The 20,421-nt window shown below is 45.1% G+C and overlaps 1 protein-coding gene across 5 annotated transcripts in view; it reads right to left on the bottom strand.

The window, feature by feature from the left end:
* Positions 1–590: 590 nt before the first annotated feature.
* UBTF (upstream binding transcription factor) overlaps positions 591–20,421 on the bottom strand; it is a 45,864-nt gene continuing 26,033 nt past the window's right edge. For 4 of the 5 annotated variants that reach the window (XM_030222032.1, XM_030222033.1, XM_030222034.1 and 1 more), the window contains exons 14-21: positions 18,692–18,847; positions 17,886–17,996; positions 16,504–16,592; positions 15,568–15,757; positions 14,011–14,058; positions 13,312–13,380; positions 2,509–2,679; positions 591–2,411 (exon numbers count right to left, since the gene is read on the bottom strand). In XM_030222032.1, coding sequence (XP_030077892.1) covers positions 2,322–2,411; positions 2,509–2,679; positions 13,312–13,380; positions 14,011–14,058; positions 15,568–15,757; positions 16,504–16,592; positions 17,886–17,996; positions 18,692–18,847 — 924 coding nt within the window. In that variant the 3' untranslated portion in view covers positions 591–2,321. The remainder of the gene's footprint in view (positions 2,412–2,508; positions 2,680–13,311; positions 13,381–14,010; positions 14,059–15,567; positions 15,758–16,503; positions 16,593–17,885; positions 17,997–18,691; positions 18,848–20,421) is intronic. The other variant, XM_030222036.1, reaches the window with a different exon arrangement.

Here is a 20,421-nt window from a genome sequence, read left to right as displayed (position 1 = left end):
GTTCCGGGGGTGAAGTCAGCACTTGGCTGGTTAAGTACCGATATTTAGCACTTAACCGGCCAGGGTAATTGCATAAATGGGCCTCCATAAAACACATACAGCAACCCTTGGCCCCTTGAGTTCTGAATATTGTCTTAAATGGCCATGTGGCAGCTGATGCCGAATAGACCAGATATTCAATGCTGAAGACCAGACAGGGCCCATCCTTGAGTATCTGGAAATAATGCCGGTGACGGTCAGCAAAACACCCACCGCCACCAGCTGAATATTCACCCCCTCATTTTTTGTTTCTGGTGACTTTAGTCACCTTTTCCCAGAGAAGATCACATACATACAAATGAGCCTGCCTCAAAGAACAAACACCTATACAAAGAGCTCATTCATATTTATTTGGATATTCTGGAAACCAAAATGTATTGGGTAGCCAGATTTGAACTGACACAGAATTTATATAAATATGCAAAAGAGGACATAAAAAAAACCCCCCACATCATTTCACTTTTTTTTTCTAAACTTTTTATTTTATTTTTTATTTTTTTTATAAGTAGTTACTTGGCAACAGAAACTTTTTTTTATTATTTTCACTTTGTTATACAAAAAAAAAAAAAAAGAAACAAACCCCAAACTTAATAAACAAAATAATATATTTATATATAATAACGCACGGAACAGGTAAAACATCACATACTGTTCAGTCTCACCAGACTGGTTTTGAAATTCCCAGAGAGCAAGTACAAATGGATATTTTCTTTAAACCTACAAAAACACTTTAAATATTAGCCAAAAACAACCCCCTCCCCCCCCCCCCCCCCCAAAGAAAAAAAAAAAGGAGATTTAATTTTCACAAGGCTCTGTGGGATCCACTAGGTCAGATTGAAGCAGTGCCAAAAAGCACTTAAGTTTTCTCTCTTGCAGTACTAACTATTCCCCGTAACTTTACAATTTAATTTTTATTGTTTTTGCTTTTTATTACAAAAAAGTCTGTACTGTAAGATTCTCTTTTTCCTTTTAAAACGGAAAACATTTATTAAAAAAAAAAGATGATTTCCTTAAAACACCTTTACTAAAATACAACAGCACATGTCCACTCAGCAGGAGGAGCTGATCTTTGATGGAGGGTGAGGGAAGGAGCCCAAGGTACTCTGCATACAGGTTACATTCACTGTTGACCAAATAATGCCAGCCTGAAAACAGATAATTTTTATGATACGCGTGTGTGTGTGTGTGTGTGCGCGTGCGCACATGTGTGTCTCCATATCCGTCTCTCTCTCTCTTTCAGATTCTTCAATTAATACAGAGGAAGGCGAGGAAGGAAATCAGATGAGGAAGTGGCAGAAGATGCACTGCATCAAGCAGCTCTCAGGGGCAGTGGTTCAGGTGGGGGTGGGGGTGTCTCTGCGTGTGTATTTGGTGACCTCAGCAAACTTGGCTTTGGCTATTTCACCTCAAACGTTAAATTCATCTCCCGACTTAACCAGCCTTTCAAAAAGACAAAAAGCGAGCAGGGAACACAGCCCACAAAATATAAAACGTTATTCTTATCCAAGATAGCAAGCATCAGGACACTAAATTTCACCAGCTCCTTTTCTTCCTCACTGCATTTTTTCTCTCTTCACCTCAGTTTAGCACGATGGCTGATAACACTAAAAGAGATAATGCAGTGAAGAGAGGGCAGAGAGTGCTATGAGATGTTTGCCACAGGTCCTGACATAATGAGGACTGTACAGAGGAGGAAGGCAGAAGGGAGTTATATTTACAAATCCAGGGCAGGACCCGTTTCTTACCCACTGACCACCAGCACCCTCTCTGTCCACTAGCAGAAATGGTTGTGTTTGTCAAGGTACAATCATGCAGCCTTCACAAATGGTACCCTACACCCCCCAAGAAACAAAGGCAAAGCCAAGACCTCCTCTGAGAAATCCCAGTGTTTATGATAGGGAGCAATGAAGGTCACAGCCCTGGAATCCAGACAGTTGCTGGTGGGAAGGAGACAGGCTGCAGTAAATCTGACAACTACTAAATGCCTTCATTATTTTAGACTTCACTCAAAACTGTGCGCATGAGTAGATAGAAATACATTGTACACATAGAGAGGGAGGAAGCTTGTGTCAGAAGGAAGGTTTTGAAGCCCAGAGGGAGGGAAAAGTAAACTTTCAAAATAAAATTGTTACCTGCGCACAGAGAATACTAAACAAAACTCTACAGAAATTTCTTTTCCCAGCCCTCCTGCCTGCACAAGAGTGCCAAAAATCAGGAAAAAGCTTCTTAGTACCTCCCTGCCTCCACCTCAGGGACTACCTGGGGGTGGTGGGGAAGGGGTCTCAGTTTGAATCAGAGTCAGAAGTGTCTCCTGAAGAAGAGGAGGAAGAGCTGCTGCTGCCAGATTCATTGTCCTCGTCATCTTCCTCATCCTATGGACAAGAATGATAAGGAAGCGTTAGAAGAGCACCAGCTTGAATCCAGCTGCCCCCCACCCCAATCCTCTCTTCAAAACACCACGCCACTTACCTCATCCCCATCTTCGCTATCATCCTCACTGCTGGAGTCGGAGGAGTCTCCTCCATCCTCGGATGAGTCACCCTTCTCTTCTTCATCGTCCTCATCGTCGTCGTCATCTTCTTCATCATCATCATCATCATCTTCATCATCGTCGTCATCATCTTCATCGTCATCGGAGTCCTGAAAGGACAGCATTGGCCAATCACTAAAAAGATCCTTTGCCTATTTTTTGTGTGGACAATCACTGTAAATTTCATAGTTAGTCCTAGTCTATCTAGGGCTGGTCACTAGTGAGAATATAGGGTGGGAAAACTATCATGACTGCAGGAGGTTGCACTTTTCTCTCTCACCTCTACCCCTACCATCTCCTGGTGACAGATCAGTAGCTTCTTTCATTAACCAAGAAAAACCATTCTTCCCACTGTAGCTTCTAACTACAAAAACATAAAAATAAAATGTAAAAAAGTTGCAAAACTCGTGTTGCTGAAGCCTTGAATGTGGTCTATTGTAGTTGCATCTCTTGCAGTAGAAAGTGCTTTTCACAATCTGACAGTCCAAGATGCCTGCAGCCCATAAACATATCTCAGTGGTTACAGTGGTCTCATTCCTTTCTTTCCACACTTCAACCATCCTTCCATGAAGGCACTATAAGCATCAAGGTAGTCTAACAGCCTTCAAGTCATACCTGGCTTTTTCACAGCTTCTTTTCATTGCTCAGTTTATACGCCACAAATTACTACTACTGGAATTGGTTTTTCTTTTTTTTTACATCCTGAAATGTATATTTTCTCAGTTGCAGTTTGCTCATTGGTACACATTTTTGCAAGGGAGCTTCACAGCGTTTATATTTTCAAAATGGTCGCCACTGCACGACACCAAGACCATAAGTTAAACCAACGTTATTCCCAGTCTGAGAGCTTCAAGGGAGATCAGGTTTTCCCTGATGAACATGCATGAGAGATTTGCAGAAAATGGAGCTGATATACATGCAAAGTTCTCATGTATATTATATCAATCATAAAATCATCGTTTGTTTGTTTGTTACATTTGTACCCCGCGCTTTCCCACTCATGACAGGTTCAGTGTGGCTTACACAGTAATAGGGGTTACAAGGTATTGCAGAGAGAGTACAAGCTGTGGTATAACAGAATAATGATGGAGATATGCAGATAGGTGGGATGGGCAAGTAAGAAGGGGGTAGAAGAGACAGGAGGGGGAAGGTTGAAATGAGCAAAGGATAAGGGGGTGGGCCGGAGGGAATAGTTTGAGGGATAGCATAGGGGGAGTTGATGGAAGATGTGTAATACGCAAGTACCAATAAATCATTATTGTATAACAAATCTTTATTCAAAAACAATTACATAATGAATAAAACCTAAATAAACCACTAGTCAGTTGGTCACAGTGCCTACTGTAATAGTCTTTCAACATGACAGTCTGTTATACTTGTAATCCAAAATAATTTATATAACCGTTCCTTGGGATGAAAGTCACTTATCTTCCCGCCAAGCGTCGATCATCTTGTTGAAAAAAATCTCTCTCATTATTCTAAATCCCGCTGAACATTCTTGACTTGAAAACAGCAGCCAAACAAACTTCCACAGATGCAGAAGCAGATCCCCTCAGACACTGCTCAAGGACAGCATGCACAATTTCCAATCTTTAACAGATTAATTGTCATTGTGGTAGCTGAGTGTTTGGCGGCTCCCCATGACAAGAACTCTTTCTCTGGGAGTACCTGAGCCAATTTTTTGCACAGCTATGTATGTCTCCTGAAGATGCCATAATAGGCGAAACTTCATGTCATGTTGAGACTAATAGTGAGATTTGGAGATTAATCTGTTAGATTTTGCTCACACCTTTTTCAGTAGTAGCTCAAGGTAAGTTACACAATCTAAGTCTGTACCTGAGGAAATGGAGGGTTAAGTGACTTGCCCAAGACCACAAGGAGCAGCAGCGGGATTTGAACCAGCCACCTCTGGATTGCAAGACTGGTGCTCTAACCACTAGGCCACTCCTCCACTAATTGTTAAGCAGTTCAGCTTTATTCTTATCGGATTCTACATATTCCTCCCCCTCAGCTTTGAGCCTCACAATGCTATTATGGCACTTCCTCCTGTCACTTACATATCTGAAAAAAGTCTTGTCCCCAAATTTACCATAGCTATCTTTTCCTCCATTTGCCTCTTGGCTTATTTTGGATTACAACACAGACTGTCTTGTTGAAAGACTATTACAGTAGGGACTGTGGCCAATCGACTAGCGGTTTTGTTTAGGTTTTATACATTGTGTGTTATTGAATAAAGATTTGTTATAGAATAATGATTTATTGGTACTTGTGAAATATATATTACAATTACTTCATGACTGGTATTGTAGATGCATCATTGTTTAATTAAGGTAGCCCAGGAATTTGACTGTGATGTATATTTATTAGGGATATTCTGGAAACCCGTTAGAAGGCCAGTGAATACCTACTATATTTTAGGGGCTGCATTTATAGCACTGTTCTGTTTTTATGTTTAAATCTTTTTTATTAAAGAGTATAAGGAATACAATACAGAACCCACAATATTTTGAAGATACAATATGTGATACAAAGTTTTGAATTCTCAATAAACCTGCTATTTGAAATTCCATATGTTGTCTTCTTTGGAAGTCATTAAGTTTAAATCTGTTTATTGACATATTATATGAAACCTGTGTATTTATTGTCCGGTATAAAGCCTTACTGATATCACAGACAACTTGTAATCCTTCCACATACATCAAATCATTTTCTTCTTTTATCCCTAGACCCCCCCTCCCCCCACCCTTCCTTCCTTGTAGTTTTATATATTAATCTTGTTTATTAACGGACGTAATGAACCATTCACTGAAACTTATCAAAGAAACTACACTACAGGAGATGTTCTCTGATGTCATATCTTCAACAAATAAGTTACCATTTTGCATTTATTTATTCCTCCCTTAATCACCCTCCCTCCCTCCCTCCTTCCCTATATTGTCAACCAACATTTTAGGGCAGTGTCACAGCTCTTTTTATTTCCAAGATAATATGTAATTAACTGTCTGTACATCAGAATATGAGCCAGTCTACGCCTTGCTGTAAAGTACTGCCCTACCTGTCACACTGTCTTAGTCTCCCTAACTGATGTAGGGCCAAAGAGTACCAGATTAGAAGTTCAGCAGCAAACTTCGCGCTCTAGGTGGGAGGGTGTCCCACAATGGCTCCCATTGCGCCCTGAACCTATGGCCTGCTGAACTGTCCAGGTCCTGCACTCCACATCTATCAATTCTCATTTGTTTCACTAATTGGGATCGCCATATCTGCAGAGGGGGAACTTCTTTTACTCTCCAATATTGCAATATGGCTGTTATTCCGAAATAGATTGCTATCTTTGCAAATGTCCTGAATCCCTCTGTGGGGTCTGCGGTGTATCTAAAAATATTGAATAAGATTGTAGGTTCCCGCACAAGGGTGCAGTGCCATAATTGATCTATCCCTCCTATGACTTGTTTCCAGAACTTTTCAATACCGGGACAGCTCCAAAACATGTGGCCGAGTGAGGCCTCCTCATGGTCACATTTAGGACATGCCCCCGTTGTATCAAATCCCGCTTTCCGCGCTCTGTGGGGCGAAATGTGTGTTCTAAGCATCCACCGATATAGTCGTTCCCTCTGAGGAACAGAAAGCCTCTGTTTGTAAATAGATTTCAATTGTGTTCTAAACTCTTCCTCAGTGAGTGTGCACCCTAAATCTTTTGACCACTCATGCGCTAGCCGCCGGAAGTCTATCTCTTCTGTGGAATCTTTGAGTTGCTGGTGGTGGAATTTCAGGGGCACCCTAAGCTGCGCTCCCAGGGTAAACTCCTCCGATAAGACTTCCACCACATCTTCCGTAAGGTCTGTCCAGTCCAGGGAGGCCACATAATGGTGTAATTGATAATATGCAAACTGATGTGTCTTAGGAATCCCATATCGTGACTGAAGTTCCTGATACGTGTGCATGTGTCCCTCTTCTGTAACTATATGCGCCAGGTATATAATCCCCTTTTTTGCCCATCTGCTAAATATACTGGGCCCTTGGCCTGGGGGGAAAGCAGGATTATCACAAATTGACATCCAGGGGGACACTCGGGGGGAGAAGCGGCGGCGTCTACACACCCATCTCCAAGTTTCCCTGAGAGATTTCAATAATGGGTGTATCTGAAATGCTGATAGGGGTAAGGGGGTTCCAGAGTGTAGTAAATGACTAAAGTGGATATCCCTGAACATCGAGGTCTCCACTGATGTAACGGAGAAATCCGATGTTCCCCGGTACCAATCGTTTACGTGTCGCATGGAACTCGCTATTGCCAGGTATTTTATATTCAGAAGTCCCATGCCGCCCCCCTCCCTTGGGGCTGCTATCTGGTGATAAGGTATCCTAGGCCTTTTACCCTGCCACAGGTATGCTTGTATTAAACGCTGTAACTGCCTGTCATCTCTATTTTTCAGGTAAAGTGGTAACTGTTGGAAGACATAGAGCCATTTGGGAGCTATCATCATGTTAAATAATGCTATTCTTCCCCAGATAGAGAGTGGCAGCTCCCTCCACATCAACAGTTTACTCCTAGTCATTTCCAATAATGGGGAAATGTTTTCTTTATACAGGGAGGTTCTATCACTTGTAATGTATACCCCTAGATATTTCAGCTTCGTTGCCTCCCATCTAAGTGTGGCTTTTCCTTTCCATTGTAAATTAGTACCTGTGTCCATATGCATCGCACAAGATTTGGATAGATTAAGGCTAAACCCCGATAACATTCCGTACTCCTCTATCAGAGTCAAGGCCATATTAAAAGACTTTTGCGGATTAGTCAGCACTAGGAGGACATCATCGGCATAGGCCAGCGCACGAACCTCCTGTTCTCCCAACTGTACACCGCTGATTCTAGGGTCAGAATTTAGCTGTCGGAGTAGTGGTTCTAATGTTAGATCGAACAGTAGTGGTGACAAAGGGCATCCCTGTCGTGTTCCTCTGCCTATCTGAAATTTTTTCGAGAGCCCCCCGTTCGCTGCTATTTGTGCCTCCATGTTAGTATATAAAGCCTCAATTGCTTGTTTTACTCCAGGAGGAATCCCAATCCAGTCTAGCATATAGAATAGAAAGTCCCATCCTACCCTGTCAAAAGCCTTGGTAGCATCTAAGCTTACCAAGATTCCAGGAATCTTCTCGGTTCGGCAACGTGCCATTGCGAGCAAGACTCTCCGGGTGTGCAACACGGAGTGTCTATTAGGCAGAAAGCCTACCTGTGCAGGCTCGATCACGTTGGGTAAGAACTTATTGAGTCGTGTGGCCAAAATTTTCGCAAGAAGCTTAATGTCAACGTTAATTAATGATATGGGCCTGTAAGACTCCGGTTCCTCTACGGCCTTCCCTGGTTTCAACAATAATGATATACATGCAGTATTTTCGTGTATTGGGAATCTCCCTTCCTGAATTACCGCTTGATGATATTCAAATAGGGGCCGTATCAATTGGGGTTGCAACATTTTGTAAAATTCTCCGGAATACCCATCCATCCCTGGTGCTGAATATGCTTTCAGCCCTTTAATCGCTTCTGACAGTTCTTTGGGCAGGATGGGAGCCTCCAAAGTAGCAATATCAGTTTCTTTGAGCCTTGGCATTTGGGCCCTTCTGAGAAATTCCTCCATGTGTGCCTCCCTGGATGTATGCTCGGCAGTGTATAGTTGTGTAAAGTGTTCTTGAAATATTTGAAGAATCTCATCTGGACTGTTAGTAATGCTTCCTATTTGTCTTTTCAGGACTGAAATAGTTCTACCCCCTCCCCTTCTCCGCACCACCCGAGCCAACATGCTTCCCACTCTATCTCCGAATCTGTGGAACTTATATTTTAGGAAAGTCCTATTTTTTACCGCTCTTTCCTGTAATAATGAGTTTATAGCAGCCTGGACAGATAAATATGCCTCCCTGTTTCCTGTGGTTTGCTGCTGCATATATCGGCGCTTAGCTTTCTGCAGTCGCTTATTCAGATGTAAAAGGCTAGCTGCATTCTTTCTCCGTTTTCTTGCTACATAGGCAATTATGTCTCCCCGGAGCACCGCCTTACCAGTACACCAATACAGTTGCGGGTCAGACTTATGTTCTTTGTTAAATGAGTCATATTCTTCCCATTTTTTGACCATGTATTTTAGAAAAGATTTATCTTTCACTAAATGATTGGGAAATCTCCATTGTCTGTGTATTTGGAAGTTGCATGGCGCCCCTAATTCTATCCATACCGGACTGTGGTCAGAAATCAATACTTCTTCAATCTTTGTGTCTCTTATGCACTGAAATAAAGCTGATGATATCAATATATAATCCAGCCTTCCCCAGGTCCCATGTGCTCTGGACTGATGTGTATACTCCCTTGAGTCTGGGTGCAAATTCCGCCATGCATCTATCACTGAGAGGGAGCTTCCAAACTCCTTCAACATCCGAGTGCCCTTCCTACTCTCCATTCCCTTGTGTCCCTCCCCTGAATAATCCAATTTGGGGTCCATAAGCACATTCATGTCTCCCACAATTATCAAGTGCTTGTCTTCATATGGAAGTAGCTGTCTGGACAGTTCAGGAAAGAAAATACTGTCAGGGGGGGTGGGTGCGTATACATTTAACAAGTATAATTCCCTCCCTTGCAGCCACATTTTAACCAAAATGAATCGCCCATTGGGATCTTGCAATACTGTCTCTACCGTGAAAGCGAGTTTTTGATGTATGCAGATTGCCACCCCTCCCTTCCGCCCTTCGGAGGACGCGTGGATCACCTGACCTACCCAACCCTGCTTGAGTTTTTCATGCTCTGGCGCTGTCAATTTTGTCTCTTGCAAGCAGGCAATGTCTGCGTTGAGGCGTTTTAAGTGTGCTAGGATCTTTTTCCTTTTTATGGGAGACGTAATGCCTCCTACATTCCAGGTGACTACTTTACAGTGTGTTACCGCCAAGACATATTATCTTCATATCAGTATACCAGAAAAAACTCAGCTCCTGGGTCCCAGCCCTTTCCCAGAAGCTGTAAATGTTGCCTCTGCTTTGTGTTTCAATATTCTGATTTTGACATCCTACCCATTCGTTGGTCTTGTGTATAATCTGAGTGAAAGACCTGCCCTTTGTGTTTCTATGTGCCCCTTTCCCTAAGTATTGAATCCCATTAAGTCCCCATTCCCCCCCGCCCATTACCCTTCTCTTAACGAGAACCCTTTCCCTCTAGTTTGAACTTCCTCTTACTTGTGGTGTGAGACCGCTATGTGACTCATCTCCCCTCGCCTACCCCTCTCCCCCCTTCATAAGGGGATCCCCCCCATCCCTCGGCGATATCTCTAAAGCCACCCCGGTTCTACTACCGGAGGGACTCTTCAAATAGACTACAACAATACAGTTATAACTTTTTAACCCATCATTTCTTAATCAACATTTTCTTTGCTATAGACTTATCTTGCATATTGTGTCCTCGTCATATGCAGGGAACCATAAACAGGGTTAAGACATTGTTCTTTCTGCCTTTTGCCAAACATAGAGTCAAGTTGGTGCATCAGCTGGTGCATGTAGTTCGGTTTCTAGAAACTGTTGGGCCTCCTGGACAGAGTGAAACGATCGCCATCCGTTTTCATGTTGAATCTTCAATATGGCTGGGTAGATCAGCATAAATCTTGTTTTTCTGCTTACCAGTGCCGTGCAGAGGGGGTGGAACCGGCGACGCTGCTCTTGTACCCCAGCCGAATAGTCTTGAAAGATTTTTATCGATGCGCCATCGTATTTTAAGGTGTCTCTTTTCAGTCGAAAGCCTCTCATGATTTCTTCCTTGTGTAGATAATTGTGAACTTTGATTATCACCAGTCTGGGTCTTTGCTGCCCTGGTTGCCGACGGCCAAGCCTATGGGCCCGTTCTATGCACAGTTCCCCATAACTGTCCGACAGGGCAAGTTCTTTTTTAAGCCAGCTTTCCAAAAGATGTCCTAGTGATTTCTCAGGAATTGCTTCAGGAAGACCCACAATGCGGAGATTGCATCTCCTTGCTCTATTCTCCATGTCCTCAATCTTGTCTTGCTGTGCTTTAAGTTGCTCCATCAAGCGCGTGACATCTTGAACATTCTGCGCTCCCCTGTCCTCTGCCGTTGATATTCTGCTCTCCGCTTCACCCATTCGTCTCACCGTGTCAGCCATGGTGGATTCTAAACTGCTCATTTGGCGTTCTAGCAAGTCAAATCTGGGGTTCAATGCGGCGCTGACCGCCATGGTGATCTGTGCAAGTTGTTTGTCAGAAAAATCACCAAGCTTTTCAAGTTTACCTTCTGCCATCTTGATCCCAGTGGGTGGTGGGGAGTTTTTCCCTTTGTCGTACTTAATACCGCTTCTAGTTGTTCCTGCTGATTTGGGCCTCAAAAATTGCTCCATGCAGAGGGTATTACAGTTTCTCTCTGGCCTCTTCGTCACTGATCTTGCTTGTTTAGCCCTTTTGCCCGGGGGTAATTCGATGGTATTGTGGGTCTGGTTTTTACCCTCTTATCAACGTGATCAGTCCAATTCTAAAAGTCTGGAGAATCGCTCCCCGCGTTGATCCAGCCCGTATGTTTTATTCGCTGTATGAGTTCTCCCCTAGTTAGCTGTCCAGAACAAGGCCGCAGACACCAATTGTCTATTAACACCCGGCGTCGCCCTCTCTTTTCAGCCAGCGTGTTGTGGTAATAATCTTTATTAACTATCCCTACTATGGTGAGACAGCGTCTTTGCACGCTGGAGCATGAATTAGTGTACTCGGCTCTTTATATTGAGATGTTTCCAGAGAGTCTCTCGTCATTTCTGTAAATGGCCCCGTTTCTGTGCGCCGAGGGGGGGAGGGGGAAGAAAAATGGAAGCATCATCGACTTTCTCCCGCTTCCTATTGCCCTGCCACGTCTCCGATTTCCCCAACAATCATCCCCTACGTACTTGTTCTGCTCGCCTTATTACCGCGGCACGAGTGCTCTGCACGCTCTCACTCTGCATCTTTGGCCGCCATCTTGCCACTTTGCCGCGTGCGTCGCGATCATCTGTCGTTCCCGCTTTATAAGGCGTGTTGGGTGTCTTTCGGCGGAGTCCTCCGATACTGGAGGGCTTTAGGCATCTTCTGGGCGTTGCATGGTGAGTCTGGGGAGCGGGGGAGCAAAGAGCCCGACAGCGGAGTTGCGGAGCTCCTCTAGACCGCGGCCATCTTGCCGCTCGGCTCCGCCGGAAGTCCCACTGTTCTGTTTTTAAAATTAGATTTTTTTTCCCCCCCTGATATTCAAAGCTATTTAACCAAACTGACCACTTATGTTTCGGTGCCTAACTGCAAATATTCAGTGTGAGAAGTTATCTCTGCTGAATATTCGCGATCAACACCGAAAGGTTAACCAACTATTTGGCGGCAATATTCAGCACCGACCGGCTAAGTTTAGCGGACAAATCTGACTGCATAAATAGCAGTCCTATCTTTGCCCAATATTAACTTAACCGGCCAGCACTGAATATTCTCTTAGCTGATTAAGTTAACACTGGCCAAAAAAAAAAAGATATTCAATGCCGGTTACTGGAAACAGCCCGGCAATGAATATCCGGGGACAGCGCCGACCAAGGCACTCATACAGCTGCCTCCTGAGGCTGAGTATCAGCCCCTGTGTGTTAGTTGCTTTCTGTTCTGTTGCGGACCTACTCTTGAAGAGTTTCAACTCAGTCGCTGTAACAAGATGAAAAACCCTGTATACGACACAAAGTTCGGTTTCAGATTGCTCCTATATCTTGTTCCAGCATATTCTCTAAGGTTCATTGCAAACAGAGGCCTCTCTCAGCTTCCCTAGGAATCTACTTATACCACCAATCAAAAATTATCCACCAATCAAAACTAAGTTTAGGATTTCATCCTGTACCAAGCAACCAATCAAAACTAAGTTTCATATTTCTTCCTGTACCAACAAGCAGTATTAAGGTAAGAGCCACAGGTCCATACAGTATGGTATGTACACAGGAAAAACGGGGGAGTGAGCAGTGCTGGGGAAGTAGGGTTACCATTTGTCCGGATTTCCCCGGACATGTCCTCTTCTTGAGGGCATGTCCGGGGCGTCCGGCGGATTTTGCCCACACGCACGTTTGTCTGGATTTCAGGACAAACGTGGGCGCGGGTGGGCAGGCAGGTGTGCGTGCATGCATGCGGGCGATCGGCGCCATGGGTCTGGTCTGGTCTCCCCGCCCCTTCCATGTTCCCTGGTGGTCTAGTGAAGTCTTCAGGGCAGGAAAGAACCCCCTCTTTCCTGCCCGGAGCGCTGCCTCCCTTGTCCATCATCCTTCTCAGTCGGCTGGGGATTCAAAATGGCCGCCGAGAGTTGAAGTCTTGCGAGGCCGCTTCAACTCTCGACGGCCATTTTGAATCCCCAGCCGAGACCGAGGAGGATGCAGGCAAGGGCAGGCAGTGCTCCGGGCAGGAAAGAGGGGCCTCTTTCCTGCCCCGAAGACGTCACCAGACCACCAGGGCTAGATAGTGAGGGGGGGGGGGGGGTGTGACGAGGGGGCGGGGGAGGGGACTATGTGATGGGGGAGGGGAATGGGGGGGCGGAACGAGGACCCGAAAGGGGCGTGGCGTGGTGGGGCATGGGCGTGACATGTGTCCTCTTTTTCAGAGGACACAAAATGGTAACCCTATGGGGGAGGTTTAATGGGGCTCCCAGCATGGCACCGATTCCATATGCTAGCTGTGAACCTTCTCTTTGATAGGCAGGAGGGGAAGAGGGCTGTGCTGAACCGATACTCACAGACTTGGACTGCATCGATGGCTTCCCTTTGGGGTTTGGGCCCCGTACTTTCCCTGTGCTCTTGCGTTTCTGATGAAAAAGGGGAAAGGTTAGGTTTAGTTCAGAGGTCAGAAGGCATCTGTGTGAGATTCCATGTACACAGATCTTTGAGAACAAGAGAGGTCACATCTGTAGGTGTGAATCAATATGGGGTGTAGAGAACTTGTCCAAACCTTTTTTTAAGCCCAAATACACTAACCGCTGTTACCATATCCACCAGAAACAAGTTCCAGAGCTTAGATATTCTCTGATTGAAAAAAAGATTTCCTCCTATTTGTTTTAAAAGTATTTCCATGTAACTTCATTGAGTGTCCCCTAGTCCTTGTACTTTTGGAAAAAGTAAAAAAATAAAAATAAAAATTGACTCACTTCTACACTGCTCAGGATTTTGTAGACCCTAATCATATTTCCCTTCTCAGCTGTCTCTTTTCCAAGCTGACTACCCCTAACTTCTATAGCCTTTTTCATATGGGAGGAGTTCATTTTGGTCGCTCTTTTCTGACCATATCACCTCCTCCCCCCAAAGCAACTCCACCTTTCTATCAAGGATGCATCCTGGCAGAATGGGGATATGTATTCTGTCTGAAATCCTCTCACTCACCCCCTGGCCCATATGCAAAGCAGCATGCAGCAGTTTGGGAGAGCCCTGAAGGTACTTACGTTAGATGTCTGCTCTTTGTAAGCAGCTCTTTCTGGGGCAGACAAACTCTGAGAAAAAAAACATATATATATATATATTTATAATTTCCACTCCCTCTTCACCTGCCTCTCCCAAACCCTCACCTCATCAGAAGTCACTCATTCTTGGTTGGGGCACTTTCATATCTGCCCAGTTTCCCACAGGAGACCCGTAATCTGGCCCATCGATCACTGTGCCCTCCCCCCCCCCCCCCCCCCCAATACTGTTTTCTGGTATACTCCTTTTCTACCACCCTTCTGGCCTCCTCTCCCCATCTCAGTAAATCAACTCTTGTAATACTAACTATTCCCTGTAATTTTACCATTTCATTTTTATTGTTTTTGCTTTTTATTAAAAAAAAGTCTGTACTGTAAGATTTTATTGATCTATTTAAAACAGAAAACATAGGGGTCATTTTACTAAGCTGCGGTAAAAGGGGGCCTGCGCTAGCGTCAGTGCGTGTTTTTGACGTGCGCTGAGGTCCTCTTTTACTGCAGTGGGTAAAAAGGCTGTCTTTTTTTTTTTCTCAAAAATAAATGGCTATGAAGTGAACAACTTGCTGTGCTGCCATTGGGGGGGGGGGGGGGGGGGGCACTTATTACCACCCACTGAGGTGCCAGTTAACAGCTCCCACGCTAACCCGGGCAGTAACCGATTACCGCAGGGTAGCACCAGGCACGGTGCGCACCGAGGGTGGCAACTACCGCTGGTCTCCTGCAGTAGTTGTGGATTGGAGCGTGGCAAGCTTGTTCCTACCTGCAAACCCTTTAGTAAAATGGCCCCTAATTTCCTTGAAACACTTTTACTAAAATACAACAGCAGACGTACACTTATTGGGAGAAGCCGATCTTTAGGGGGGGGGGGGTTGGGGGAGGGGGAAGAGCACAAGATGCTTCACTTAAAGGTCACAGCATCTGTTCACCCAATGCCAGCCTGAAAACAATTTTTAAGATCCATGTGTGCGTGCCAGGGGCATAGCTACGGGGGGGCTTGGGCCCTCGCAAATTTCGTCCGGGCCCCTGGTTTGGCTGGCAGGGGTCCCCAACCCCTGCCAGCCGAAGCCTTCTTCAGTGCGGTCTCCGGCACAGTCACGTTCGCTGCCTGCCCCCTGCTCTTCTTTCTTCTTGCTCCTCCTTTGCACGCTGACGCTGAGTGTCAGCGTGCACAGGAAGACCAAGAAGAAAGAGCAGGGGGCAGGCAGCGAACACGGCTGCACCGGAGGCCGCTCAGCGTCAGCGTGCACAGGAGGAGCAAGAAGAAAGAAGAGCAGGGGGCAAGCGGCGAACGCGGCTGCACCGGAGACCGCACTGAAGAAGGCTTCGGCTGGCGGGGGTTGGGGACCCCCGCCAGCAAAGGTATTTGCTTGTGAGGGGGCGAGACGGTGGGGGCGAGAGGAGAGGCGAGGCGGTGGGGGGGGGGGGGGGGGGGCGGCACTCAAAATGTGCCCCCAATCTTGGGGTCTGGCTACAACCCTGGTGCGCGCGTCTCCGTATCTCTCTCGGATTCCGGCAGTGGTGCAAACATGACATCTTCCTCACCTTAAGCCAGACATCTAGCTGAACTTTATACTGCCTTTGTTGTTCCTCGGCCAGCTTCTTGTAATGGTCCTTCTGAGCCTGGGATATGCGCTGCCAGCGGCTGCCAATCTCTACCATGCGCTCCTTTAGGGGAAGATGGTTCAGTTCCCCGTTAGACAACAGCTCCTGGGAAAACTTCTGGTACCCGTTCCTACAGAGCCCACAGAGGAAAGAGGTTAAACTTGGAATGACAGCTAACGTGTACACTGCTGTCTGCCAGCTGCTGCAGTGATTAGTGTTGCAGGGACGCCCTAAGGCCTAGCACAGTTTATGGCTGTGACATTGAATACACAGCAAAGGAATTAAAGTCTATTCCTGGCTCCCCACCGGGTTTTCAAGATATTCACAACCATGAGGCAGTGCGTGCAAAACTAGCTCATAAACATTCATTTTGGATATCCTGGAAACTCAACGGGTCTAGGTGTGCCCCCCCAGGACTGTGTTGGGAATGGCTGCTCTAAAGACCGTGCACACGTGTAAAGGGAGGGAGGGAGAGATGACTGGGGAAAGTCTACTAATTCTTCAGGTAGACGATCCGAGCTTTTTAAAATTTTAATATGCTTACTGTGGTGTTATGATAAAAGCAGGTTTATGAAGGTCAACTTTAACAAATGTTCCTATGCTGCCAGAAGATTCTGGTTCACACTTACATCCTTTACCACTAAAACAGTAGTTTCCAAACCTGAACCAGGTGCTCCCCGGCCTCCTGAAAACCTGACTGGCTGGGGGCCCCCAGGATGGGTTTGGGAACCACTGTGTTAAGAGATGAAAACAGCTGCAGTATCACATCACAGGAGTCATCCTCCCTCCACATCTGAATTTGTGGTCCCCTCCCATTTCTTTATCCAGAGACTGTGGGGAAAGACACATTGTGAAGGACAGGGATCTCCTACTCACATGGGGGCCTTTTTGGGTTCTCCTTGGAACTTTAGTTTCCTGGAGGCATTGGTAGAGGATGGGGGGGATCGCATATCACTCAGTTCTCTCTGTTAGATAAGAAAAAGGGAGAAAAAACTAGAAATAATACAGAGTCAAATCAAGCGTGAAACATACACCACGGCCATATTGGGTCAAGACCAATGGTCCATCTAGCCCAGTATCCTGTGTTCAACAGTGACCAATCCAGGTCACAAGTACCTGACAGAAACCTAAATAGCAACATTCCATGCTATCAATCCCAGAGCAAGCAGTGGCTTCCCCATGTCTATCTCAATAGCAGACTATAGACTTTCCCTCCAGGAACTTGTCCAAACGTTTTTTTAAACCCAGATACGCTAACTACAGATACCACATACTCTGGCAACGAGTTCCAGAGCTTAACTATCCGTTGAGTGAAAAAATATTTCCTCCTGTTTGTTTTAAAAGTATTTCCATGTAACTTCATTGACTGTCCCCTAGTCTTTGTACTTTTTCAAAAAGGTTAAAAAAAAATAAAAAAGACAATTCACTTTTACCCATTCTACACCACTCAGGATTTTGTAGACCCCCCTCAGCCATCTAATTTCCAAGCTGAGAGCCTTAACCTCTTTAGCCTTTCCTCATGAGAGGAGTTCCATCCCCTTTATCATTTTGGTCACTCTTCTTTGAACCTTTTCTAATTCTGCTATATATATTTTTTGAGATACAGCACCAGAATTGAATGCAATACTCAAAGTCAGGTTACACCATGGAGCAATACAGAGGCATTATAACATTCTTGGTCTTATTTTCCATCCTTTTCCTAATAATTCCTAGCATCCCATTTGCTTTTTTGGCCACCACTGCACACTGGGCAGACGATTTCAGAGTATTGTCTACAATGACTCCTAGATCTGTTTTTTGGGTACTGACTCCCAAGGTAGACCCTAGCATCAGGTAACTATGATTTGGATTATTCTTCTCAATGTGCATCACTTTACATTTGTCCACCTTAAGTTTCATCTACCATTTGGATTCCCAGTCTTCCTAAGATCTTCCTGCAATTTTCCACAGTTTGCAAAATGTTGCATTCAGCCACACCCAGAAGCTAGAAGTCCAATGGGATCTGGAAGATCACATTATTTTTCACCAGTGTTCATCTTAAAACATTCCTCTGGGCTGGTGAGGGCCACTTCTAGTATCTAGACACTTAACAGTATTCAGGGAACTGGTGAGGGGCCCAGAGGGGAAGAAAGCATACCCAAAAGAAAGGGAACATATGGACCTTGAAACGGTTCCTGTAATGTGTCTAGCCAGTTTTCAGAACCATTACATCCCATCCCACCCCACCATCCCCAATTTTCAAATCACTTCCCACACACCTCATATCGCTTCTGATCTTCTGCGGCTTTCTTAATCCACATCAACTTCTCTTTCTTTTCCATGTTATTCCAAGTCACCTCCATGGCCTTCAGGGCACGTCCCCGATCATTCTGTTAGCAAAGCACACACACCAGAACAAAATGAGTGGAAAAAAAGCAGGCAAAAGGTCCAACACAACATTGGCACACTCTCCATTCATAATCAGCTGCTACTGGACATGAGTCAATAAGGAAGTCAATGCTCATGCCCAGGTTGGCAAAGCCAAAATCAAAGTATATTAAGTGCATAGAATCAAGGATGATTTATGTTGGACAGATGTAATGAACACTGTCTCTATCTTGGCACCCAGGACATTCAGGGGCCCAGGGCAGAAACTGGAGAGGGGGCCCCAAAACCCACTTACAGACTATTCTTTCTTCAGCTTGAGCCAGGCCTGGGGGCACATGGTAATTCCCTATTTGCCACCCCCCCCCCTAACATCGACTTTGTTGGTACTTGGATTTTCTTAGAAGTTGCATTTTTCACCACTTCCGGGATGATGTGCTGTAAGAAGTGCTAAAGACAGTCTACAGGTTGACCCAAGGAAGTTTCCTAAAGTCCTGAAGCCCTTAACAGTCTCCCATTGCACTCTTTCCCAGGTGTAGCTGTAATACCCCCCCCCCCCCCCCAAGAAGAACCTTCTGTTGTGGGACAGTTTTCAGATATGGTACGCAGACATTAATTCCCATCTGCCCCATACTTAAAATAAATAAATAAATAAATAACTTTCCCTCTGCACCCCAGGGATCCCAGCCATGCTGCACACCTTGAAGCGGGCAAGGTAGTCCCCGATCACGCTCTGTTGCCAGATTTCCTCAGCCGTCTTGGGCGACTCCGGCAGCTTGCCACGCTCTTCCTTATCTGAGCCACGCTTCTTGTCCGACTGTGCTTTCAGAGCATTCTCACGGGCTTTGTACTTTGCCTAGAGAAAGAGAAAATGAGAACTGAGGACACCGATTCCAGTACAAAGAAATCACCCCTCAACCCCCCCCCCCCTCCCAGGATAAAATGTACAACTCTCCTTCTGTACCCAATTCAGCACCAGTCATTCAAGAGAGTTACCAATCCAAGTCCTTAAAATGATCACAGCAGTGGAAGAGAGACACCTGGATGAGTGGCCAACACAACAAAGTTCATTAGGAAAGACAGCAAATTACACTAATGAACACTAGGGTACTACTCGCCATTCTGGTCCCAGAACAGCAGGCTTACATTCACCATAGCCAAAGCAGAAGTATAAATATCAGAAGGGTTGAGGGTGTGCATGAACATAACACAGGACTCCCCCAAAATATCCTCATGTACATAAAACACTTCACTCCTTGCTGACAGCAGAAAGGTACACTGCACATCTACAAATAAGATTGGATGGGGGGGAGGGAAGGGGATTTAGACATTTCCCAGACCCCATGGGACAATTCCAGCGTCACTCCAGGAGTATTACACATACAAAGCATGTATCAGAATGGTTATATAGGCTGTGTCACGCTTGCAGCTCAAAAAAAAAAAAAAAAAAAATTACAAAAACTTTTATATTGCTGAAGCCTTGAACGTTGTCTGTTGCAGTTGAATCTCATGCAAGGAGGAGATGCAGCAGGAAGTGCCTTTGATAATCTGAGATACCTGCAGCCCACACAAAGAAGTATTTCAGTGGTTTCAGCGCTCCCATTTCTTTCTTTCTTTCCATTCTTTAACCACCTTTCTATGAATACACCACATGCACCAAGGTCGTTTCACAGCCTTCAAGTCGTACCTTGCCTTTTCCCAGTTTACTACCATCGCTCAACTTCTATGCGCAAAATTTACTACTATTGAATGTTTTTTTTTCTCTTAAAAAAAAGAAAAGAAAATGAAATGTACGTCTTTTGGGTTGCAGTGTGTCCATTGCCATGCATTTTTGCAAGAGATCCCGATCAGCTTCATGCTTTCAAAATGGTCGTCAATTCGGACACCAGAATCATGTGCTTACAAGAGTCCCTTCGTCCCAACCTGTCCACGGCCATCTTCAGAGCCACACACGCAACAGGACAAGAGGCAAAATGCCAAGGATCAACCCTGCTCCATCCAGCTATCAAGGAGCCAATCAGTAACACTACCCAAGTGGACACTGCTTTCAACAGAGTGGTCAAGCGTCCTGCACTTGCAGAAGGAGAATCACACTATTGTTACAAAACATAATGTTCTGTTAAGAAGCAAAATTTCATAGATCAGAGGCTTTTCCCCCAAAGTTTCAATGTATGGACCCCCATCATGAGACAAAAATGGGCCACACACATGCACACACACACACAAACATACATACATACACATTCATGATTTTTAAAGAGCATTTGCACGTAAGGAACAAATTAAAATATTTATAAATGCTCAACAATCCATAGATGAGTGATGAGGACAGAAACATGAATAGACTTCTGAGGCTGAATTTCAAATCAATTGCCCCTTAAGATCTTTTCTCCAAAATCAAAACTAATTGCAGATTTGGTGGTACTGGGA

This window comes from Microcaecilia unicolor, chromosome 12, assembly GCF_901765095.1.
Source record: "Microcaecilia unicolor chromosome 12, aMicUni1.1, whole genome shotgun sequence".
Classification (NCBI taxonomy): domain Eukaryota; kingdom Metazoa; phylum Chordata; class Amphibia; order Gymnophiona; family Siphonopidae; genus Microcaecilia; species Microcaecilia unicolor.
The sequence above is the reverse complement of the archived record's forward strand: the minus strand, read 5'-3'. Positions and strand labels throughout refer to the sequence as shown.